We start from the raw sequence: 25,775 nt of genomic DNA, 5'->3' as shown, positions 1-25,775 counted from the left end.
TTTTTTTCTCTTGCCGAACACACGCTGCCTCAGCTGTACACGCCACACGTGTTGCACTGTGGTTCAGCCTATGGGTGCTCAGATGTTGGTTAGATCTCTTCCAATATTGAACTGTTTTTATACAAAGTATACAGCCAAACACCAGGTTAAAGAGAGAGGAACAGCAAAGCCGTCCTTTTTTTTTTTTTTTCTCTTAGCAGCGCCGTATTTATGGGTGAAGAACAGTATGTCCGCCTGACTTTAACACAAGGTTTTCCTGCCTATCTAAAGTGATTTTGGCCGCTACCTAAATGGTTACAGCACGCATGTGGATGTTCCATTTTGGATGCTCCACTTTCAAGATGACATGAGCTCTGATTCCAGTGAAGATCGCCGGATGAAAATGAGGCCTGTACTTGACCACACGAGGGGGAAGTGTATGGAAATTGAGAGTGAAAACCAATTCTCAATTGATGAAATGATGGTTCCATACTAAGGCAAAAAAAAGCTGGAAGTCTGCGTCAGTATCTACCCAGCAAACCCAAGAAATGGGGTTTCAAGATCTTTGTCCAAGCTGGTGTGTATGACTTCATGGTTTACACAGGGAAGTCTACATTTGATGGTGCTACTGCAGACAAAGAGTTTGGGTTCGGCTGAAATGTTGTTCTGCAGCTGTGCAAAACCATCAGAAACCCCTCCAACTGCGTTGTCTACTTTGACAACTTTTTCACATCTCTGAGATTGATAACTCATTTAAAGGAGTCTATGCATGGGCGCAGATGGCACTGAGGATGCCCCCCCCGATTTATAGTGACTCCGATACATCCCCCCTCCCCCCCAAATGATCAATAAACATGATTCCAACGATTCAAGAAGAGGGAAGGAAGGAACCTTACGTCACTACCCAGAGTGCATTGCGACGTGAACAACAATGGCGACCTACGAGTTAAACTATTTTTTCAAATTTTATAAGAACAAAGACATCAAGAAGGTTTTTTATAACACATTATTGTAACTGATACTAACATTTATCTACAAGTCTTCATAGCCGGGATTCCATTTAAAACTTATTAGAAATTAAAAACAAAACAAACAAAAAAAAATCAAACATAGAGCTTGTTCTGACACTTTTTTATACGGCAACTTTCTCTCGTGAGAGTAAGCGCAAGGTTTTGACTGGTCCAGATGTTCATTGTAATGAGGCGCAGGAAGGAATGGTGGCTGGCCCAGTGGGCTACATGCAGGCATTGCTGTATTGGAAACCGCATACTATGCTGCTCTCTGCCATGTACCGTAACCATGTTATATAACTTAATAAAATAAAACAAAATTTAATCGGTTCATTGTAAAACATGTATTTATTGATGCAAATGTGGTGATTTCTGTACGTAGGCTACAAAGCCCCGGGGCAGAGCTGCTGCTCTGTGTGAAGCTTCACTTTTCATTGATCCGTTCACTGTCTCCAGTGTAAAAAAAAAAAAAAACGTGAAAAACTGCCGTTGGTGAAAAATCTAATGACAAAAAATAAACATAAAATCTGCTCTGATGATAATGAATTACAGCCTATCCACAATGTGTGGTGAAATAGCTCTATCTTTCATAGAGAAGCGAAATTTTGCAAGAATGAAGCAGCTAAATGTCTTACTGTTTGATCTGAAGTAGTTTACAGCTGAACAAATCAATAGAGCTATCAAATTAAAATGGGCATTTTTGAGAGGCCACAGTTTATACACAACCACATAGGCTACTCTTTATAATCATGAGAAAATGCATTGCCGACCAAAACCCATAATTAACCCCTGGATGCGAACACAGACTGACTGCGTTAAAGCCACACGCTACCAAGTGAGCTATATGACAACACAGCAGTTTGTTTGTTAATGAGCCTTTGTCCCATTATCAGAGTTTTTTTTTTTTTTAAGAGAACACACAGCACTCTTTTTCCCACTACCGACTACATAACTAATTTGCTACACAAAATAATGTGTTTCAAAGTCAAGTTGTGACACCATATAACAATTGTAAAACTGTTCACATTAGACACATTACTGTAAAACATACCTGTGGATCTACTGTACAAAGAGATACAGAGTTATAGCCTGCTGCCCATGGGGGAGCTTCTTTATTTCTGACCTGCACATGAGCAGAGATGGACAGATACAGCTCCACTGTGGATCCACAGTAGCGTGACAGCACCATCTACTGATATAAATGTGTATTGCTTCAGTGGAAATCTGTGTGTTGTCTTGTGTGCTTCCTGTTTACATAAAAAAAATGTAACCCAACCTATACTACAGATTCAAACCCAGGCTGCTGCACTCTGCCAGGTGAGCCACTGTGGTTCCCTGGAAATCACTCAGTAGATGAAGGATAAAGCATTGAAGTTAAGAGCAGCTTTATTTCCATATCTGAAACCCTGTCAAGGCCTACAAATATGTTGCAAGCTACAATATATAACAATATACGGTATGTTGACATTTGTTTGTTTTTATTGATATAGATAGATAGATAGATAGATAGATAGATAGATAGATAGATAGATAGATAGATTGATAGATTGATATAAAGATAGAGATAGATAGATAGATAGATTGATATAAAGATATATATAGAGAGAGATAGATAGATAGAAAGAAAGAGATAGATAGAAAGAAAGATAGATAGATAGATAGATAGATAGATAGATAGATAGATAGATAGATAGATAGATAGATAGATAGATAGATAGATAGATAGATAGATAGATAGATAGATAGATAGATAGATAGATAGAAATAGAAAACCAGCTTAGTTGTCAGTGCTGGATGTGGGTGCCCTTGGCTTCTTCCACATCTGAGGTTTTCTCAGCCCCAGAAAGTGGCGGGTGGTCTTCCATGCTGATGGTGTAGGTGTGTTCTCATGGAGGATCTCCTCAGATACATCAATCTCCATTGGTAGATGGTAGGACAGAGATGTGTTGTTTGTTCCAGTCTGGTGTTCATATACAGGCTCCTCCACAGGTTTCTCCTGGCTCTGTTGGCCAGTGAAAGTTGCCTGGGGAGTCTGGTTGAGCTTCATGGAGAGCTCCTGGTTGATAGCGAGCTGAGTGTTATACTGAGTTCTCAGCTCGTCCACTTGTCTCTGCAGAGACATTTCTCTTTCAGCCGTATGTTGTTGCAGAAGACTGAACTCCTGTGCCATCTTCTGTTGGAGAGCTTCCTGCTCGGCCCTCATGTTTTGCTCAAGGAGCAGGCTGTTTGATACACTGTCAACATAAGTTTTGACTTCCGTCGCCAGCTCACGCTGAAGGTTCTCAATCTGCTGTCTGGCTGCGAGGGCATCAACTTCATGTCTTTTTGTGACTTCATGGAAGGAAGTTCTCAGTTGCTCCAGTTCTCTCTGCAGAGACATTTCCTTTTCAGTGGCATTTTGTTGCAGAAGTCTGATCTCCTGTGCCATCTTCTGTTGGAGAGCTCCCTGGTCGGCCCTCATGTTTCTCTGCAGGAGCAGGTCCTTAGATACACCATTAGCATGAGCTTTGACTTCCTTTTCTAGCTCACTCTGAAGGTTTTCAATCTGCTGTCTGGCTGTGAGGGCATCAACTTGATGTCTTGTCGTGACCTCATGGAATGAAGTCCTCAGTTGCTCCAGTTCTTCTTGGAGAGCCTTGTTTTTCTCCTTTTCTGCCTGGAGCTGGGCCGGGAACTTCTCCTGGCTGATTAGATGAGCCACCTGGAGCTCCTCATAGTCTATTTGAAGGAGCTTCTTCTTTTTCCTTTTGATGGTGTTTCGCACTTCAGTGGCCATCTTTGTGGTGCTGAGGGTCTCTGGGTCGCTGTACTTTTGGAGTCTTTGCAGGTCTCTTCTTGTTTCTTTCTCCCGCTTGATGAACATCTCCTTGAGTTTCTTCTGCCTGGTCAACTCCTGTTTGGTGTTTTCCAGTTCTTGGCAGAGTTCACTCCTCCAGGTTTGCTCTCTAAAGAAGTTGGCCCGCTCATTATTCAAAAGCTCTTTAAGCTTCTGAACTTCTTGACGAAGGTCTTGAACTTCCATCCACTGGTCCTGGTTTCTTCGTGTCATCTTTTTGTTGTTCCTCCTTTGTTGGTAGACAAAGTTAGATGTAGCCATCTTCTTATCGATAATCGATATTCAGTCGAAGTCTTTTCACAATTGTTCTCTGAACAGTTCTGTGAACGAGTTACTTGCTGTGCTGTGTCACGTGCCAAATGGTTTGTGATACTGTGTGTGGAGATCTAAGGAGCTGCTGTACAGTATAGTAGAGAACTGATGATGTCATAAAGAATGGGATTTTTCCTTTGATGTGTGAGGTGACATCATCTCATGTTGTCTTCATCACAGTGCTGTGAGATGATGTCACAATGCACATAAATGATGATGATGATGATGTCACGATGCACATGAAATGGAATTACACGTGTGGTGACGTCATCTCACTGTTACTCTCCCTGTGAGGAGATGAGAACTGATGATGTCATAGTACAATTAGATTAGATTATTCTCAAAATGTTTCGACCTTTGACCTTGAACTGTAACATCCCATTCATTATTTGAACTACTCACCTATCCATTTTTTATTGAATAGGTGTTATTACAATCAGAACAAAAGTTAGCTTTGAACTTTCTTTGAGTTGCTGTTGAAGACAGTGGTCATCCTCAAGTGCTCCACTAACACACTATCTGTGATGCCACAAGATTCTGCCTCATCATAGCCTCCCAATGCCAGCTCAAAATAACCAGGGTTTTTATCTGTCCTTCTTCCAGCAGGTATGCTAGTCCTGTCTATGGCTACCTTGACAGCATGGGGTTAACTGCCTCGATCACTCTATGCTCTACTCCGCATTTGCGTTCCTAAAATGCACCCCCCCAGACCTTTTCTGTTTATGTTATTTTAACTTGTGTGGAAGCAACGTTGCTTCTTGAAAGTTTATGTTTAGGATGACATGACCACGGGAGAGCGACTGTGGCTAAAGGTCTAGTAAACGATGTGTACCATATGTCTTACAACCAGGACCTGCCCTCTGCTCAAGCAGAAAATTGCCATATGAACAAAGATGTAGTCATTTATGGAAAAGTAGGCTCATATTTTATTATTAATTTTTTGTGTTTCTAACTATGATGGTGCATGGAATGATAACTAATACATTTCATGTTTTCTTTCAAGGACCAGTCCAGCCAGTGTTTTCTATCGTTAATAATAATAATAATAATAATAATACATTTAATTTAGAGGCGCCTTTCTTGACACCCAAGGTCACCTTACAGAGCATAAAATGAATAATAAAATGAGCATTAATGAAATGTATATTATTTTCCTGGATAGTTATTTGAGTGTTAATCCCCCCCCCCTTGTCTGCAGGTTCACTGTGCAAGGCTGGGACTGCACCGACACACTGCTCCTGTCTGTGGTGGGACTGCACGGCTGACACATTGTAGTGATGTGTCATAGCCATAGGCTATTGACTAGTGACATTGCATGATATTTTGATAGTATAGATGTATAGCCAGTGCATTTGTGGTGTTAGATCTGCTGTCCCCTCTCCTGTCTTCCACAGCGGCTATTTCGGCTGGTGAGCACAGCAGACCCGACCTTCCTAACATAAGGAGATGTAGTTTTGTCACCATCCGGATTTTGTTTGTTTTTTCCTCATCCCTATACCATGCTTCACTTTTAACATAGATTAATTGATAATATGTAGCCTAACAAAAAGAGTGAGATCATTGTTTTTAATAGGATACCTGCTTCTTGTAAATTGTTCCTGTCCCAGTGAATGGGTCACACAACACAAAGATAAAGTTACTACTAGTCAAAGCTTTATCTTTGTGTTGACAGGCCCTTATTATGAAAGCAGAGTATTTGAAATGTGTGAAAACCTGTGATGCTGACTTCCTCCAGACCTTCATGGTTTTCACTTTCACTAGGTGCAACAACCCCGAGACAAAAGCCTGACAAACAGTGAACAATAGGTATCAGTCAGCAGGACAGAGGGATGTCCTGGTCCCGGGTCACCTCCCGGTGGCCCGTGTCCCCTTAGCAACGGCCTGATTAATGCAAACACTGCGTTGCTATGGAGGCCGAGACACATAATCAGTTCATCCACTCGTCGGGACGGGACAACACAGAGTCCTGCGGAAATGGAGGACTCACCTGCCGAGGACAGAAGACTGGACTTTATAGCCGACTACGTGCTGAGGACTCTTAAACTCAAACAGGACAAATGGCAGAAGTTCGTGTCCAGCGAGGACAACCGACAGGTGCTGCAGGACTTCGTGGACAAAGCGGAGCACGGGAGCCTGGTGGTGTGTGTGACCGCGGCCGGACTGCTGCAGGCCGCCGCCGCCTTCTCCTCCGCCGGCTCCTCCGTCGGCTCCAGGAACAAGGCGGTCTACTTTGTGAAGCGGAGCAGAGCGGCGCTCCGTCCCGGGTCCATGAAGGAGAGTCTGGTCTACGGAGACCTGTCCAGCGCCCCACTGGATCAGTTTACTGGTCTCATAGAGGAGGTGAGCGGCTAAACACTGACTAGATACAGGTGCTTCTGAGTAAATGAGAATATCATGGAAAAGTTAATTTACCTCAGTAAGTTAGTTCAAATCAAATAGAGAAACTCATTACACACAGACTTAAATATTTGATGTTTTTGTTTCTTTTAATTTTAATGACTATGGCGTACATTTAGTGAAATACCTGATTAAGTAAAAAAAAAAAAAAAAAATGAATACAGTGAAAAAATTCAATATGATGTCACACTAATCAGCTCAATCTTCAACACCTGCAAAGGTTTCCATACCTCCACTATCATGGAGAAGATTGACTGACCTCCATCACAGAACTATTGTATTGAGACGCACCTGTAAAAAGTAACAATGATAGACAGACAGGAGAATTACGGTCATCCCAAACCCGTGGTTTTGTTTTATGGAAACAGTCTTGAGCTCGACAGTCGACTAGTAAGGTCTACCCTGAAGCTAGCGTAAACAGAGGTAACTTACGTGATAAAAACACACAGTTAACACTGCTCTCTCATATTAACAGAGTTATTCACACTCAGTGTTGTGTGGTAAGGAACTGGTGGATGTTGCAAAGCATTTGTAGTGATATTTTGAGCATTATATAGAGGCCAAAGTCTGAAGAAGAACTGCCCCCATTACTTCGCTGTTTAACTGCAGTGTAGCGCAGCTAGCAGGAGGAGAGCGAGGTCCCGCCCCGGCGGCTACACAGATTCTTCTCGGATTTTTTCCTGTGGTTGCACTCGGGGACCTAGAGCTGTAGAGCGTTACTTAGAAAATGACCGATGCGAGTCAGGTAAGGTTGTTTTAAGATAAGGTTCTGTGAATGTGGAACAAGACAACAATTAATTGAATGGTTTTTAATATTCAAATATGTTTTTTTTTTACAAGCAATCACGTCAGTACTTCAACTACAGTGAACAAATGAAAAAAAGAGTCATATTTGCCCACATGCACTGTGCATTTCATAATTTCATAATTCAACACTGACTGCAGCCAAGGAAACAGGAACAAGGGCAGGAACCTCCACCCTAACACCGACCATTAGCACGCATACACTACAGCTTATAGATGTCCCCTTGGCATGCTGACTATCAGTAAACATCAGGATGAGAGACAGTTAAAACCAGCCAGGTGTCTCTCTGGGTACTCGGGCCTCCCCCCACAGTCCAAAGACTGTGTACCGTACTAGATTGATTGGTGCCCATACTGTAGGTGTGAATGTGAGTGTGTGAGGTTGTTTGTCTCTTTACGTTGTCCCAGAGAAAGACTGGTGGCCTGTCCAGGGTGGGCCGCACTCTAGCCCCACGTTGGCTGGGATTACAGCCGCAACAATTAATCGAACAATAATCGATTATTAAATTCATCTTCGACTATTTTGATGATCAAATAAATAGTTTGAGTAGTTTTTCAAAGAAAAAAGTCCATGTTTTCTGATTTCAGCTTCTTAAATGTCAATATTTCTGTTTTTTTTGTTCCTTTATGACAACAAACTCAGTATCTCTGTGATTTGTGGACAAAACAAGACGTTTGAGGACGTCATCTTGTGGTTTGGGAAACACTGATTGATATTTTTCAACATTTCTAACATTTTTGTTAACATTTTATTGACCAAACAACTAATCAAAAATGAAAATAATCATTAATTGCAGCCCTAGCTGGGATTAGCTCCAGCCCTCCTGCCACCTTGCATGAATGAGCAGCATGGATGGATGTTTCACTTTATAAATCAAAAGTTTACTCCAAAAAACTCTTCTTCCACTCTCCCAGGTGGTGGCCCCGCTGCTCTCTAACAGCAGGAACCACGCCGAATGGCCCAGAGTAGTGTCACAGGACATCACACAGCACGTCCACTCCCTCAGGACCAATGTGTTTGTGGTGTCAGGCCAAGTCCAAGGCAAGACTCTGCTGCCTCTCCCAGCGGGATCGGACAGAGTGGAGCGAGCCGCCCTGGGGACAGACAAGAGGTAAACAAACAGAGGTTCGCGTCCACGCATCATTTGTCCCCGTTTGTACATTTTAAAAACGGTTTACTTATGAAACATCACAGGGGGGAGGTGGTGGACAAGGGCATCATACACTCCTTGGAGTCGGCAGTGATCGAGTGGAGCCATCAGATTCGTGCCGTCCTCAAGAAGGACTCCTCCGAGGCCCTGCTGGAGGGGAAGAGCCCCACGCCTCACACCGAGCTGCTCTTCTGGAACAACAGGTCAGCAGCTCTGCCGTTACAGACGCCAAGTATCTACCGGCCACTCACAGTACCACTAAGTGAAAATAACACGTGTCCCTGCAGGACCTCAAAGTTGAATTGTTTTGTAAGTTTTTTGCTGGTGAGACTAATTATTGGATTTTCAGAACACCTGTGCTATCAAGGGAAAAAAATGTAATTTGAAGCCAAGGGCTCTCTGCTTTTTCTAATAAGCGGCAGAATTATTTCTCATGCAGCTAATATCCTCCACCATGTGTTTCTGCTTGGCACAAATGTGACAACATTTGTTTGTTCTCTGTTTTCTGCTGGAGATCAGCACAGATGGAGTGAATCCGCTCTGGCTGCACCAGCCCAGACTGCTATTCAAAACTAATGTTGCTAGATGTTCTTGTTACTGAATCAAAACCAGTGTACTGGTTAAAACATTAGTTTGACATTTGGAACGGCAACGAGAATGACAGCATTCAGCAAAGTAATGTGTTATAAACCCTGACAGGACGGTTCCATTCATCCTGAAGGGGTTTGTTTCTCCATAACGAGTGGAAATAGATAATTTGAGACACAATGTTGATATAAATACAAATTTTATTGGTTTATAAATTGCATCAAATAGCCTGCAACTTTTATTTGATTTTTAAATTATTACATTGGGTAAATCTCCGCCCACAATGATTCAGCAGCGGCAAGGATTGGTTGGTAAAGTTTCTATATTAATTGGATCAGAGTGGCTTCCCTAGTAACAGTGTGTTATACTTAACAATGGTCTGTTATACAGAAATAACAGACTGTAGAATGCAGCGATTGGCCAATGACAATGCAGCATTCAATAGAGCCGTGTAAAAATAGCATATTAGCTGATAGTCCTAATATGTTGTGGTTGACATATTTGACCTCATGCTTAAAATGATGAAAATGTTGTTAAACAATTATGTAAACTGACATATTGTACATTGCACTTCACAACAGTAACACAATTTTCCGGTACACCAAATTATAAAACTTGTAGTGAAGTACGGAAGCTGAGAAGGGCCACGTATATTTTTTATTTTATTGTCGTTTTCTTGTGATAACTACTTATATTTTCGTTATCGTGATATAACAAAGTCCGTTCTGTCGTGATAACAAAATGATTTATCGTAGAAAGTGTTGACACGGTTGCCTAGCAACAGAAGTAGTACGTACTAGTTATCACGTGAAAACTGGCTTTGTTATATCGAGATAATGAAATAATAAGTAGTTATCAAGAGAAAATGGCAATGATAAAAAAATATATGTGGCTGTTCTCAGCTTCCGTAGTGAAGAGTTGTTCTAAATGTACAAAATGTGTTCTTGACAACATTCAGAACTTCATAGAATTGGTTAACTTAGCATAATCAGATCAGTTTTCCCCCTCAGAATAAACTTTAAACACTACTAACTCCTAAGCACACAAAGTTCTCTATGTATTAATTTAACAAAGTTATAATATAAAGCAAGTTAAGTAAGCTCAGCTCAGTGTCTACTGTCTGTGTGTGAGCTCTGTGCACAGGCAGGCAAACTCATCTGACTGTCAAAGGAATCATTTGCCTTTTCCAGCCGGTTTAATTGCCCATTAATTTTGTAAAAAGGTTAGAGCCTGGAAGATCTCTGGGGTGGCATTGTCCTTACCCTCCAGCAGGTTTTGACTGACACATCACAAACCCACAATGCTGGCCTGTGTGCGTCTAAGGGACTGGAGTTGATTCCATACAGAACCATACATGAGTGAAATTAACCAGTGCAATTAACCACAGTTATTGTGATTATCAGCACTAACCGCCTGGCATTCCTGCAGTTACATCAGCATATAACCATTAATCCTGATCAGAGATGGAACGATTGAGTCAATAGTATATTGACAAAGTAATTCTGACATTTTTAATTATGATGTGAGAGAATTAGGTAAATGTCGAGTTTGAAGTTCCTTAGAACTTTAAACTGAAAACCAGCAACAGATTTACAAACAGCTGCTGCAATCCAATCCTGTTGTCTAATGCAAATATGACAGAAACATCTTTGTTTTCCTCCTGAAGATATGCAGATCTGGAGTGTATCCACTCCCAGTTAAAGTCCTCCAAGGTGAATAAGATGGCGCTGCTGTTGGATGCTGTGGAGAGCAGCTACTTCCCTGCTTTCACAAACATGCAGCAGGACGTTCTCGCAGGTGATTTATGTAAACATAACTGTCTGAGGTGTAACGTGTATCTAGCTGAAGTGTACTTTAAGATACATGTGATATTTCTTCCTCACCTGCCAGCCTTGGAGGAGGCGAGGGACATCTGCACCTACCTGAGGCCCCTGCAGCGCCTGTTTGAGGACATGGAGAACGTGGAGTTTCCTGAGGTCAGGGGTCAAATCGGCCCTTTGATGCACACGCTGTGTCTGGTGTGGGCCAACTCCAGATACTTCAACACCCCCGCACGCATCATCGTTCTGTTGCAGGAGATCTGCAACCTCCTCATACAGCAGGTCAGCAGCAGCAGTTCCTCCTCTCACTGTCACACCTCTAAGAGCCTGTTTTATTACAGTTTGTCTCAGTGGCTTTGGTACATTTCTCAGATCAGAATTGAAATTCTCAAAACTTAAATCTTCACATCATTGTGCCACTTCCACATCAAAAAAAGCAGTTTTTCATTTATTTGAACAAGTTGCAAATGCTTTGGTACATCCATGCAAATGATTATGTACAATTCTGTTTCCTACATTATCAATTGTTTGCGTCATGTTGATCATAACAACCCCCACAACATTTAGGCATTAGTTCATTGCATAACTCTTTGCATGCAAAATGGTTGAACAAGTTGTCATAACATGTCAAGCATATTTCTATACATTTGAATTGGTAAATTGCTCCCAGGTGAATCTTGACTTTCTCTAATGGAGGGAAATGTGTGAAGCATTAGATCAACCAATGATCAACCAGTTTTCTGAAATAGCATCTCAAGGTGCATCTCAGTAACCATTAACTGGCAACTATATAGTACACAGCCAGAGCACAACACAATGTTAGAATGGAAGGACAATGGAAGGACAAGGAATTGGACTACAGCACTGCATGTACAGTTTTCCCTAAGAAGATTGTCCTATGTTCACATTTCTACTTAAGTTTTTTTCTTTGTGCTATGCATTGCTGTTTTTTCCTTTCAGTATTGCAGTGACATGGTGTGTCAACAAATTACAGTACAAACAGTAAAAGTGTAAATGTGAATCTTGAGAACATGATTCGAGAAATGTACCAAAGCCACTGAGAAAAACTGTAAGCTGACTGTTGCTGACTGGTTACTGCAGTAGTCACCTGTCAGAGGTTTCTGGAGAGAGCACTTTTCCCTTCTCGGTGATGACTGGCTTTCTCTGTTCATGATATCAACTCATCCTTTGTGTTCATTTTATTGGAAGCAAACCTGTGTTTTTGCTGCTGGAAAATGTGAGTGAATCACAAAACTTTTTCCAGGGAAGACTAATGAGGCAGCAGTGTCAGATTAACCCTCCAGAGGAGCCTGGGGCAAAACTGGGCTGTGAGCCCCAATTCACAGCTCTCTCCTCTTCCTCTCACTCTCGCTTGGATTAGTACTCAAGTACTCATCAGGTACTCAGCAGACTACAGAGGGCAGTTTCAATTTACTTTTGCCAAACCCCACAGACAAACGTGTGATCCCTCCTGAAGTACCATCCTGCCCGCGTTTGCATGTGTCAGGTTTTTAAATACACACTGTATTCTCCTGATGTGGATTTCAAATCTCTGTACAAAACAATATTAAAATTAGAACTAAGGTAAAAAAAAAAAAGATTAAGCAATCAAGCATAGACTGTGAGTTTCATCTGGCAGTTTCTATGATACTTAGTGTAGAAGAGAAGCCAGAGTTACACATGTCCTGCTCTACAGTATATGAACCTGGAGGACAGGGACAGTCTCTACCGGACTGTAACGGATTTGTTTTCATTTTATTAATTCACTGAGATTGTGTGTGTGAGGACAGGATAAGCATATCTTATTAGGGTGTATTCAGACCTGGGGCTCGTTTGCTTTGTTCCGATTCAGGGGCTAAACCGATACAATTGTTGCATTTTTCTTTTGGGTCGTTTGTTGTTAACACAGTATCAATCCAAAGCGGCCCAAAGATGTAAACAAATGCCATGCACAAACCAACTGTTCTCTCATTGGTCAGAAATCTTACCTGAAAGGAGGACGAGGTTACCCGGGAAAAACAAAAAACATGGAATAGAGGTCTCAACTGGCCTGAAAATTAAAATCCAACCCCGTCAGAGCCACGGTTGATCAGATCCGATCTGAGTCATTTGTGTATATTGTCAGCCCAAAACTGAAAAAAAGAAGCCTAGGCAGACTATATATTTTCGGCCCGAACCAGCCTGGTCTTTTGAGAACCATGAAACATCAGCAGCGTGTTGCGTGATGTGTTGGTTGCCGAGTCGTTTATGTTCTCACTGCAAATGAACCGCTCCAGGGCTCAAATAGAAACAAGCCAAGACCACCCCGTCTAAGGGATCTCGGCCCACTTGTTTCATTACACATCCGAACGCAATTGCTGAGCTCACATTACTGTATGACCGAATGAACTGATCTTTGTGTGGAACGCACCCTGTTTTGGAACAGCTTTTCAAACGAGCCAGGTCTGAATACACTTTTAGACTGGAAGTAGTGTACAGAGAGTTGCAGTTCCTGGAACTGTTGTTGGGCTGGTGAAAATAGTCATATTAAAAATATGGCTTTCAGTAGGATGTCTCTGTAGAGGAAGGTGTTGGTCATAGCTTCAGGCTGCAGATGGGTGCATATTTGTGTATTAGGGAGTGAATATTGCATTCAGTCATGGTGGATGCAGCATACTCAGTGGTTCCTGTTGATGGCATGGTGGTTTGATCTGGCTGACTTCCTGTTGATTCCCTGCACACATCAAATTATGGAATCATATGGCTTTCCCAGACATTCCAAAATGTTACTTGAGTCCTTGGATCAAACTGCATTCCATTGGGGTCGCTCCTTTTCCAAGAGTTGTGTATGGGGAAAATGCTCAGTTGGCCAGAGAGGGCCACAAGATGAACACAGTTGCATGGAAGCTGTTGGCTCAACTCAAAACAGGGAAAACAAAGATACTGTAAAAACAATATGCATTCAGCGTACTTTACCAACCTCTGTATATTTCTGCCTATGTGCAGCCTCAAGAAATATAAAGACATTAAGGTGGAAACAAAAACTAAATAGACCCAATAAAGGTTGAGATGGATTTGTTTCTAACTTTGTGGGGGAACCAAGGTAGTTACTTCTGACTGTTTCTAGCTTTTATGCTAAGCTAATCAATGAGTTCCTGACTTCAGCTCAGCTCAACAAACAGACGTGTTAGTGCTATTGATCTTCTCATCTAACCCTTGGCATGGAGGTAAATCAATGTATTCTCCAAAATGTTGAACTATGTTTTCAAGGTCTTTATGGCTGAACTTTGTATTCAGTTTAATTAATATTTTTGTGGAGAGAATTCCCAGCACCTATCTTATGCTCATTGATGTTGTGAGGCCCTGTTACAGACAGCAGTATCCCTCAATTGTCTCCATTGTTTCTGATGTAAACACAGCAGCAGCAGCAAAGAGAACAGATTTTCCACAGTGATCTGAAGATCATGGCATGTGAGGCCATGGTAACGATCAGTGCATGAGCTTTCTCACTACTGCAAGTGCATTCTGTTGTTTTGAGAAACATTCATACAAAGGTAAGGAATGCATGTTGGCTCAGTCAGTTAGGACGGTTTGGACTTTATTGTTTTCATAACAAATGAATAGATATTAGTTGGCGGTGCTACACAGAACAGTACAGTTTTTTTTGACAGAGGTTTTTGACATGTGACAAACAGGACATAGATAATGGTACAGTGACAGATGTGCACTAGGTCAGCCACTAGTCATTTAATGGAGAAAAAGTTGCCAGATTAAAAAAGAAAAAAAAAAATCCTCTTTAGCAGACATGCTGTACCTGATTTTCTCCAAGTGTAATATGTTTCCCAGCTCCCTCAGCCACATTTCAAATGTAGAAGCCCTTTCAGATTTCCAGGATTGTAAAATCTGCTTTCTGGCTGACAACGATGAGAGGGAAATAGCCCTATAGCCTCATATCTACTTTTCACACCATCCAGCCACCGCAAACAAAACAATGAGTGGGGCTGGGTTACATGGACGATTAAAGGCCTTAATGAAAAACTCCAAACAAGGAGCCCCAGAATGGTTGTAGCGTATCACATGACAAGAATAGATGGGAAAGTGTTCCTTCTTTGCTTAGACATTTAACACACTGAGATGACACTTCCGGAAATATTTTCTGCAATTTGGATTGAGAATAGTGTAGTCTATGTACTACCTTGAATTGTATCAGATTGTGTCTTACATTAATTGAGCTATCATGGATGTTTTTAATACAATTCTCCCACATCTCATCTGAGACTTTACTGTCCAAATCTTTCTCCCAAGCTTGCTTTAATAGGTCTGACGATGCGTTATTCAGATTCTGTAAGATTCCATAGAATTAGGACATTGCCCCTCTGCTGCGTGCTGACACATGGAATCTTTGGTATGAGATGTGCAGAGCGGTGCTCTGGTATCAGTTTCCAGGGTGTTCGTTGGATCATTAGGCAAGCACAAGGTTGTGACTATGTATGTTCTAAACCCAACTAATCTGTTACGCTGCAAAACCAGGCCCAGGTGTATCTAGTTCCAGAGGAGGTTCTGAGAGGAGAGGTGTCGGAGAATCTCCTGAAGGTGCAAACAAGTCTGGAGATCCTGCAGCTCTTCAGGAGCACCTACGAGGACCGCAGGGCCAATCTGAACAAGTACCAGAGGAACGAGAGCTTAGTTAGGCCTTGGGACTTTTCTCCACTTTTGGTCTTTTCTGGACTAGACCTCTTTATTAACAGGGTCAAGACCATTCAGGTGAGTACGGAGACACAATCAATTAGTCAAAATGTGCCAAATGTCAATGTTGTTGGTAACATGCAGATGCTGAAACCGTTCCCCTACAGGACGTCCTGTTAACAGCCGTGGACCTGCTGAAGCTGGAGAAGCTGGAGATTGGAGGTGTGAGAGGGCGAGCTCTCAGCCAGCAGGTCCAGCTGCTCCATCAAGAGTTTGTAGACATGTACAAAGTCTTCACAGAGAAACCCTACGACTGCTTGGACCTCAGCAACAGGGTACGGAGCATCGGGCTGAGCAGGGTGCACCGGGTGTTGCTCTCTTGCTAATGGGGGGTGGGGGATAGGTGTCGTTGTGTAGAGCAACTTTTAAGATCAGTTTACAAGGGTTAATGAATTGCTAGACACAGATTGCATTTCTAGCGGTTTTTTTTTTACCCCTGAATACTGAGCATGTGCTCTTTTTTTTTTCTCAGACAAACGCAAACACAACCTGGTCACTCCAGCGTTTGTGGAGCAAATTGTTTTTCTGCCAAAAACCAGTCTTTTCTCAGCCCCGTGTAGATGCTTAAGCGAGATGTTTCTGAGCTGCAGCAAGAAAAGCAATTTATTTTCCTTGTAAGACCCAGTCAGTGTATCCTGCCGGACGGCTTTGAGTCAGTGAGATGTGAAAAGGAATATGTGTTAGCTGGAGCTGCTGTGTTGGTGTTGTGGCTGTCGCTGTAGCTGAGCTCTCCACCCTGCAGGAGTTTGATGAGGACGTGAGGGAGTTCAGGCTGAAGGTGGACGACACAGAACGACAGCTGGGAGCCGTCTTCTGTCAGGCCTTCGACGACGCCTCTGGACTGGACCACGCCTTCAAGGTCTGGGAGATGGAGCTCTCTCTTTCTTTCTTTAAAAAAAAAAAATTGAATTGAAGCAACAGACAATAAACTATACAATAGAACTATAATAATAGAAAATAAACAAATAAAAAAACAAAACTTGACACTAACCATGGAGCTCTCTTTTTCTAAACCGGCATTTAATCCCACCCCCTTATTTAATGTCTGCAGGTTCTGGAGATGTTCGGCAGCTTGCTGGAGCGCCCCTTAGTGGCCACCGTTGCCGTGGACCGATACCCTCTCCTGGTCTCTGTGTTTGACAAGGAGCTGGACTCCTGTAAACTCCTCTACAACAAACACGTCCAAACTGCAGAGAAGCTGGGTGAGATTTAAAACAAAGTCCTGTGTTTATACAATCTGATTCAGCCACTTGGCAGAGGAACCAGTGAGCACGGTCTGCAGAATTCTGACTGTGATGCTGAGGTAAACATCAAAACTGAGACTGTTAAGGTCATGCATGAAGTTACAAACATGAATATTCTGGTTAAATTACCAGGTTAATGTCCTGTCTGCAGATGTATTCTTAAAATGTTGAGTCAGTTAGGGCTGCAACTAACGATTATTTTCATTATCGATTAATCTGTTGATTATTTAAACAGTTAATCGATTAGTTGTTTGGTCAATAACATGTTAAAAAATGTCAATCAGTGTTTGAAGATGACGTCCTCAAATGTCTTGTTTTGTCCACAAACCAAAGAAAGACTCAGTTCATTGTCATAAAGAAACAAAGAAACCAGAAATATTCACATTTAAGAAGCTGAAATCAATCAAATCGATTTAGTAGTACGGTAGTTGACAATTAATTTAATAATCGATTATTGTTTGATTCATTGATTAATTGTTGCAGATCTAGAGTCAACCAAACATTTTTCTCAGTTGTTATCTATCCATGCTGCTTTAAAAACATACATAACACAGCAACACAGTGTCCACTTAGTAATCCGCAAACACACAGTCAGCTGTTTTCTATTTCATATTTGCTGTAGGCCTAACAGTGCAGTACATTTACTATCAGCCATTTTTTGAATACTTAATACCCTGAACTGTAAAATGGACTCAACAATTCCCACAGGAGTAAAAACTTCCTGCACAACACTCTGATAGTATGACATGATCACATCAGTCTGTAGCTGTCAGTGGAGATTGTGAAGTGTAGCAGAAATGTCAGATTGATTCATTGTCTCTGAAATCCTTGGGAAATAAAACAACAACTAAACCTCATGGCTAGATAGCTCGATAATACCCTCATACCCTGTTCTCTCTCAACTTTGAACTCTAATGAAGACATAAACTCCCCCAAAATACCTGGGAGTGTCATTTTCATGTACACTCAGCAGAGAGATCCATAATAACAGGGACACTTGGAAACTTAATCTGGAGAGGGTCTTTATTTTAAAGGTTTTATAGCTAGGTTCTTTAATACTGTGAAATTATTCCACAGAGCCTCAGAGATTGATTAAACCTAAGCTCCTGAAGCACCTCTACCTCTCAGCCTGGCACGATTTGGTTTGCTCTTGGTGTTTTGCCTGAATTTTGCTATGTGTTCACATTCAGCCAATCAGAGGAAAGGCGTGGGGCCTTCTGTATTCTTAGCTCACCCACCTGTCATTACTGGAGCTCCAGTAAGAAGTCTGTGAGAGAACATACTGTAACAGCTACTGGAGGTGTGCGACATATATCGTACATGGTTGTATCGTAGTTGTGCAAAATGACAAGAACAAGGGTGTCATTCTTTTTTCAAAAAAAGAATCAAGAGAGAGTCCTCAAACATTCAGTATAATCAAGCCTAGTGGGACAGAACACAGTGTTGAGCGGCACTAGGCCCTGCTCAGCTACAGGAGACAACACACACAGCTCCAGCCTCTGAGTCCATGTTGTTAGATTTAATTACTGGACGTGGATCATCCTCACGCGCATCGAGTTAGTTAAGCTTCGTAAAGACGGGAGCTATGATGAAGGCGATCATCATTTGTGAATTAAAGCAGAAGTAAGCGATCCGGTCGTTTTGGCTAACTTCTTGTCAACCGATGGAGTTAGCAGTCACCGCCCTCGTCCATACTTCACCACATTCACGCGCATCCCTTGGCTGCACACACAGAGAGGACCGCCCCTTTATGCCGTTCTCTCTCCTCATTGGATAAAGGTTGTAGGATACAAGGAAAGTTTTCTCCTCGGCTTACAGCAGAGCAGAGTGACTGACAGACCTGTGTTTCAGACCAAACACTCTATATAAGTGATTGCCGTCGGAAGATATAACTATTTAAGACTTATATTAACACAAACATTCCGCTTACTTCTGCTTTAACCAACACATCGCACAGAATATGAAGTACAGTATAGGTATGAAAAGCTTCGGGAGTCAGCAGTCGTCTCTGACCACCAGGTAAAACAAAAACAAAACCACTCTTTGCTAACTTTTAACTTAAGAGGAACTAAGCAGGGTTTTTCCCGTGGCTATGCTACATATTATTATATATTGTAAAACGTCTAACGCTTTCCTCGAGAAGATAGTCTTCAGTACATAGTGATCTGTGAAGCCTTTATTCTGTTTGTGAAAAGGTAAAACGAGACATTACACTGCACTTTCAAAACATAAGACTGTACTGTGCGTTCACACTGTATCATTTCTCTTTATACAGAGTATAATGAATAAAACACAGTGAAACATGAATGATTGCACTTTTAAATCACCAAGTATATCTTTTTATGGGTCAACTAAGTAAACCTTTAAAAAGCTCTTGAGTAAAAGGTGATGGTGTTGTTAAGGTGATAGTGAGTCAACAGTATGGAAGTCTGTAAAGCTATTTAGTAGGGCTGGGTATTGTTGAGAATCTCACGATTCGATTCGATTTCGATTCATTAGGTCACGATTCGATTCGATATCGATTCGATTCGATATTGATTGAAATGCTTCGATATCGATTCAGTATCAAGCAGAAATACACAAATAAGAGTACCAGATTTTTTTTTTTTAATAATTATTTGTTTAGTTTCATGCCTTATGAACAGCCATAGTATAACTCATAGCATAACAAAATATGACACTGCTTTAACACTGAACTACAGTGCAGCTAAATTTAAATTAGGCTATGTGATACTTTCCTCTTGGAAAATAACTCATAACATTTTGAGTAATAAAACAATACAAAACAATATTATTAATAATAGTTGACTGCACAACTGAAAATATTGTAGCGACCCCGCAGTAATGTTCTTGTTATGATGTTTAAGTTCTGTGATTTCTGACTGACTGTCAATGTGTATGGTACGGACAGGTGGGATGAGAAACTGAGGGGCTGGGGTGAGTGTGAGGAAGACAGAGTCCTGTCTGTGTGTAGGTGAGTGAGTGAGGAGGAGCAGCAGAGGAAGAAGTGAGAGCAGCTTCAGGGCTTCCCGCAGCGCTTTCCTGTTAAGGCGGCCGCCTTAACAACAAAGAGCTGCCGCCTAAACTAACGTCTTAAAAAAAAAAAAAAAGTAGCGATATTCGCCGCCGCCGCCACACATACACACCACAGAGAAGCACGCATGCATAACAGCAGCGCGTGTTGAAAGCGAAAGTTAATACGGCACGGCGCGGTGCGTCCCTCCCCCGACGATCGATCCCCGCTGCTGCTGCTACTCACTCCCATATTGTTATGGTTTGGTCTAGTGCGGCCCCCGTCCGTACAGCGCGAATCACACGAGGGTGTTGCTCGCAGCGCCCCCACTGGCCAGGGGCTTGAATCGATTCAGAAGATTGCTGAATCGATATTGAATTGCAGAGAAAAGAATTGCAATGCATTGCTGAATCGATATTTTTACCCAGCCCTACTATTTAGTGTCCTCAGCTCCGGTGCAGCATGAACTTGTGTATGATGAATATTTAACCAACACAGTGTAGTTTTTATCTCTGGCTTCACTGACTGTATTACATTAAGTATGACTGTGACGTACTGACCTCCTCAGGTTTTACTCCAGTCAATAAGAACATGCCAGCAGTAGCCGGAGGCCTCAGATGGGCCCAGGAGCTGCAGCAGCGCATCCAGACCCCCTTCTCCAAATTCAGACACCTCTCATACCCGTGAGTCTGGTCTTTTTAACGTCACAGCTGTTTTAAAGGCCTCATAAAAATCAAGCTTTGGAATATTGGCCACTGGATATAAACTTTACAGGGATGGTAAAATCTTCTCTTCTCTGCAGGTGCCTGGAGTCTGCAGAAGGAGCCAGGGTCATTCAGAAGTATGAGGAAATGATGCAACTGCTGGACAGGTGTGTGTGGGTCCGGCCTGTCTGTGTTTCTCTATATGTCATCAGGCTTAGATCGGTGTATCACTGAATAAAAGAACAGAGAGGAAGATTAAACAGAATAAACAGATTGGACGGTAAAGAGCAGGAGAGCCAATCACAAAAGTTAGATATTAGCTCCATCCCGTCCTGTAATTTCACACCAACACTGTGTTTATACTGAACATTTGTGATTGTGTTAGTCGAGTGCGTAACATTTATGAAGCAGCCCCCGAGGAGAAGCATGCGGACGTGCAGCTCTGAGCGTGATTTATGTTGTCATTACTGCAGCGCTGCTTCGCAGATTATTTCACAGGACTCCCATAATCCCATATGTTCTGTCACTGTTCACTGATGCCAAGTGAGAAATGGCCTTTTAGACCACATCCAACATCAGAGGCTGAGAGATAAAGAATCCCACCGGGCAGGAAATGCTGTTTGTATGGAGTCAAACTGAATTGTGTGAGAGTCAAAGACAGCAAGAGGGAGATATTGTGTCTTTACGCCGCTGAGGAAAAGTCCTCACAGAAGGATCACAACAATTACAGACAGAGAGTAGAGAGAATCAAGAACATATTTTACTTGATCGCAAGCTTTCTGTGGGGTTACATCTTCATTTACAGTGTGATGGAAGAATCAGCTGTCAAGATATTCTCACATGATGAGGAGTAAAGTCATGGGATATTATTATGACAATAATAAAAATGATAAATGATTTCAAATTAAAGATATGATAGAAAAAAGGGATAAAAAGTGAAATTTAAAAAGAAAGGGATCGATGTTTGAAGACAAGGCCACGACTGCAGACACTCTGTGAGTATGAAGCAACTCATCTGGTGCGAAGAGGCTGAGTTGTAGTGAGGAGAGCGGCCGTGAGCTGCCTTAAAAATCAGCAACATAAGACTTTAAAATCAATTCTAAAGCTCACTGAGGCTGTGCAGTCTGTGCAGGCTGGAGCTGATAACTTCACACATTTACCACTGTGGTCATTCTACTCTTATTCTGACACATTGACTGTAGTTCTTCTTGTGTGTGGGATTTCTGAGTTGGACTAGTAAAGTAAGGACTGAATTGAGGGCGTGATCCGATAAGGGCACATTCAGCATCGGTGTGAAAAGAGTCCGTCTGGCAGGTTTCCACTTGGACTCATGTCACTCCTCCATTCTCTCCTCCCATATTTCCTGTCCGTCTATACTTTGACCACAAGCAAAAACATAAAATAAACGCATTTATGACACATGAAGCAAATACTCGGAACTACTTGCGCTTTTGAAGTCACTCCGCCCAGCAGCCGTGTCTTGAATGTAGTTCCGGCTATGCATTTGCCTCGAAAACAACTCTGTCTTGTAATGTTACATGATTATTTCATAGCATGGTGAATGTGCAGATCACTTGTCCACGAGAGTGATTTGGAGTTGTTGGATCCTAATCTTAGCTCTTAAAGGGATATTTCAACATTTTGGCAAATTGGCCTATTGCCATAATCCCTTTAGTCTTAGGGGTAGGTTCAGTTCCTTTAATTGTCGGTGCAAGCTGTTTTTAGATCGGCGGAGCGGAGCAGATACGCGCCTTTCCCTCATCAAACTCATCAAATACACAATCCAACAACTCCAAAACTCTGGTGGACAAGTTGTGAACTGCACATTCACCACGCTATGAGATAATAATGGAACGTTACGGGGTTGTTTTTGAGGTAAATGCAGCAGGAACTACATTCCAGACACGGCTGCGTGTGCAGGTCACAACTTGTCCACCAGAGTGTTTTGGAGTTTGGAGTTGTTGGATTGTGTATTTAGTTTGATGAGGGAAACACGCGTCTCTGCTCCGCCGATCTAAAAACAGCTTGCACCGACAATTAAAGATAATGAACCTACTCCTAAAACTATAGGGATTATGGCAATACGCCAATTTGCCAACAGGAGCAACCACAGCGCAGTTTGCGGTGAATCAGTCACTCCAAGTGCTTACAAGTGTGGTAATGTGAAAGTGTGTGTGTGTGCTGTATAACCAGACATGTGTAGACATCTTTTGTGAATGCAGACTCAGAGATACACTCTCACACACACTTACACCCAGACATACACCCATTCTTTATGCTTCTCATGCTTATTATCACTCCTCCACTTTATGCCCCCTCCCCTCCCCCCACCTCCCCCTCTCCCAGCCAGAGTAATAGAATGATGAACAACAGCAGTTCTTTGCCCTCAATTTACTCCAATCAGAAATTAGATCCCTTGTTATGCCGTAATAATCACGGCACTGCTGCCTGAGAATGAATGTCACCGTTATTATACATATTCCAGTCAGGAACAGGGTGGGCTTCCTCACTCATTACCCCCACAGACAAAATGCGGTGTGATTTATAGCCATGACCGCGGCATTTGATTGCCTCTGCGTCTGTGGTGCCACTATCAGGAAATGAAGCTCACAGCAGAAATCCAATAAGGAGCACACGGCGCGCACTGAAGTTCTCATCATAATCTTAGCTATTTACAGATTGATATAGCCGTACAGAGCCCTGACATATTGTCTGTTCCCCGTCTGCTGGAGATGAATCAGCGTTTATCCTCATATTAACCCCCCCCTCCTCCTCCTCCTCCTTCCCCCCATGCACCGCTACCTCTGCCTCTGCCCTTATTGTCTGCTCGGTGTGGACCAGCACATCACGCCTCTCGTTCTGTTTACAGCCTCTGAGAATTGGGGGGGAAAACGGCTCAATCATATGCCTTTTAGCCGCCCGTTTGGCTGCTCGTGTTAATTTCCATGACGTGAGCTGTTTTCATGCCTTGCAGGCCTTGTGTAATAGAAAGCCCCGGGCCTCTTAATGGGAATATGAAACAATTGTTTTTCTTTGGTAATAACTTGTGTTTGATTGTGTTGTTTGTGTTTGTCATCCCAGATTCTCCAGCAGCCTGTTCCAGACGTGGACAGAGACGGTGGGCGAGAGCTCTCAGTACAACCTCAGCCTGCCGCTGCTCAGCAGAGACCCGGACACTCATCTGATCTCAGTCAACTTTAACCCGCAGGTTATTACATTAGAAGAAGTGCTCCATGACTGGTTGCTGCATGTCACTGCTCATAAAACTTTGCGAAAATTTAATTAGTTTGACTATAAGTTTCAGACACCTCAGAATATTCAATTTGAAATAAAATAATGGACACTGCATTAAAATGCCAGCCTTAATTTGAGCAGGTTTACATCGATGTAGAGGGACTTGTGTGCAAGATTTAGCCTTTCTAAAACACAGTGCTCCAAGTTTAGTGCTGAGTTTTGATGCATTTGACTGAAACTGAGCACAGAACAGTCCTGTAGCAATGTCTGCATCACACTGTTCAGTTCCACTGGAGCCATATAAGCCCCCACTGTGTCGGACAGATGAGGTGGTGGCTTCAGGTCATGAACTGTTCCTATGTTTTTGCTTGCATTTTCTATTTTCCATTGTTCAGTTTTATTAGTCCATCTTTTTTTCCCAATTTGTATTGGTTATTGTGTCTTGTCCTCATCCCGAAGAACAGTATTGACATGTACAATCACAAATGGGTTTTCTTCACAATGAAAATTATTGTTATCAATATTACTGTTTGTTATTTTCTACTTTTCCTGTGTACCCAACCCACCAAGCTGTGATATCTCTCTGATGGGTTTTTGCTTTGCTTATCTGTTTCCCTTGCATGGTCACCTCTGCACTTTTCATATTGACAGACACACTCCATTTCACATTCCAAATAGCAGCTCTCAGTCTACTCCCAACTCACGAGTGCATGAACTTAATTCGCTCAAGAAACATTTACTAGACGAGTGTCAAATTACTTTTAAACCCCTGCAATTTGGGCACAATGAATTAAAAGGGTGATATCTCACACACACTCCTCTCCATATTGACGTAAACCTTTTCAGATTAAAGTTTAGACTTGGCACTTTAAAGCTTTATCCATTATTTTATGTCAGGTATAATGCGCTGAAGCTCAGAGCCCGAGGAGCAGAAAATATGTTACTGTCCAAATAGTTACCGCCTGGACTTTATATCAAGCTGATCTCTTTCATTAAATATCTTCCAGTAAGTGTCACATTCTACCCTGCAGCTGCATAAATCCTTGAGTAAGGTTGTGTGTCCTGTGCACATTCATCTTTTTAATTAGTTAGCCAGTCAGTGATGTTGGGCCATGCTTCCCTAAAGAGTCACAAACCAACCTCTGATTAATCTGAACCTTAGTGAAAATGTTTTCTCCCACCAACACCAAAAGTCTACCACATAGTGTCTGTGTTTTTCAAATCTTCATCTGCTGTCAAATGAGCTTAAATTTTAAATTTTGAATGTTGTCATCTTTTATTACTTCTCCTCAGCTGGCGTCTGTGCTGAGGGAGGTGAAGTACTTGGAGGCCAGACAGACTGAGGCCATACCTGAAACTGCAGTACAGATCTACACCACCAGGGGGCAGCTGTGGCAGTATGTGGCCAACCTAGAGCTCACAGTGGGGCGATACAACAAGGTTTGTGCGGAATACTCCACTTCACAGTCAAGTCACGTAAAGTCAAGTTTTCCGGTATTTAGATAATTGAATTAAAACAGATGTCTTTAATTGGCAGAATATGGCTTTGTATGCACATGAACACCAGTGTTATAGGGGTGGCAACATCCACTAAGGTTCCTCAGTAATACATACTGATACCTAAGCGTCTTTGAGTAACATCTACCTGTAATTCAGAGAAATACAGTAAATTTGTGAATTAGCATTCACGACCAAGTAGCAAAACTGCAGTTCCTCTAATGGCCACTAGAGTCAGAAATGTTATCGACTGACTAACAGAAAGTCTGTGCTACAATATTAAAAAAATTAAGCAAAATTCCAGTTTTTTTTTTTTTCAACAATTGTTTAGTTGTGCTAAAGATGCTAATGTTAGCTGAGACACTGCCAAGATGGCGACAGTGGATCAACTTCACAACGGTTCTCCAGAAACATGTGGGTGATCTCACAGAATCTGCGTTAAGAACCCGCTACACTGATCC

At 42.1% G+C, this 25,775-nt stretch overlaps 2 protein-coding genes across 2 annotated transcripts in view; one reads left to right on the top strand and one right to left on the bottom strand.

Moving 5' to 3' along the window:
- Nucleotides 1–2,766: 2,766 nt before the first annotated feature.
- Nucleotides 2,767–4,152, bottom strand: LOC146967600 (uncharacterized). Its single transcript, XM_085762222.1, has one exon. It carries the CDS (start codon nt 4,084–4,086, stop codon nt 2,767–2,769), a length of 1,320 nt encoding a protein of 439 aa, XP_085618348.1. The 5' UTR covers nt 4,087–4,152.
- Nucleotides 4,153–6,058: 1,906 nt separating this feature from the next.
- Nucleotides 6,059–25,775, top strand: part of dnah9 (dynein, axonemal, heavy chain 9) — a 186,307-nt gene continuing 166,590 nt past the window's right edge. The window contains exons 1-13 of the mRNA XM_085760635.1: nt 6,059–6,477; nt 8,254–8,450; nt 8,534–8,692; nt 10,744–10,874; nt 10,968–11,179; nt 15,407–15,640; nt 15,730–15,897; nt 16,365–16,481; nt 16,674–16,824; nt 20,448–20,562; nt 20,682–20,750; nt 23,665–23,791; nt 25,111–25,257. Of these exons, the coding sequence (XP_085616761.1) occupies nt 6,112–6,477; nt 8,254–8,450; nt 8,534–8,692; nt 10,744–10,874; nt 10,968–11,179; nt 15,407–15,640; nt 15,730–15,897; nt 16,365–16,481; nt 16,674–16,824; nt 20,448–20,562; nt 20,682–20,750; nt 23,665–23,791; nt 25,111–25,257 (2,193 nt within the window). The 5' untranslated portion in view covers nt 6,059–6,111. The remainder of the gene's footprint in view (nt 6,478–8,253; nt 8,451–8,533; nt 8,693–10,743; nt 10,875–10,967; nt 11,180–15,406; nt 15,641–15,729; nt 15,898–16,364; nt 16,482–16,673; nt 16,825–20,447; nt 20,563–20,681; nt 20,751–23,664; nt 23,792–25,110; nt 25,258–25,775) is intronic.

Source organism: Trachurus japonicus, chromosome 19, assembly GCF_045865225.1.
Source record: "Trachurus japonicus isolate A0001 chromosome 19, Traja_1.0".
In the NCBI taxonomy this organism is placed as follows: domain Eukaryota; kingdom Metazoa; phylum Chordata; class Actinopteri; order Carangiformes; family Carangidae; genus Trachurus; species Trachurus japonicus.
This window is presented reverse-complemented; position numbering and strand designations above follow the sequence as displayed.

What these genes read in the sequence shown, in the direction of transcription:
- LOC146967600 (XM_085762222.1), bottom strand. Translation starts at nt 4,086, where the DNA reads ATGGCTACATCTAACTTTGTCTACCAACAAAGGAGGAACAACAAAAAG.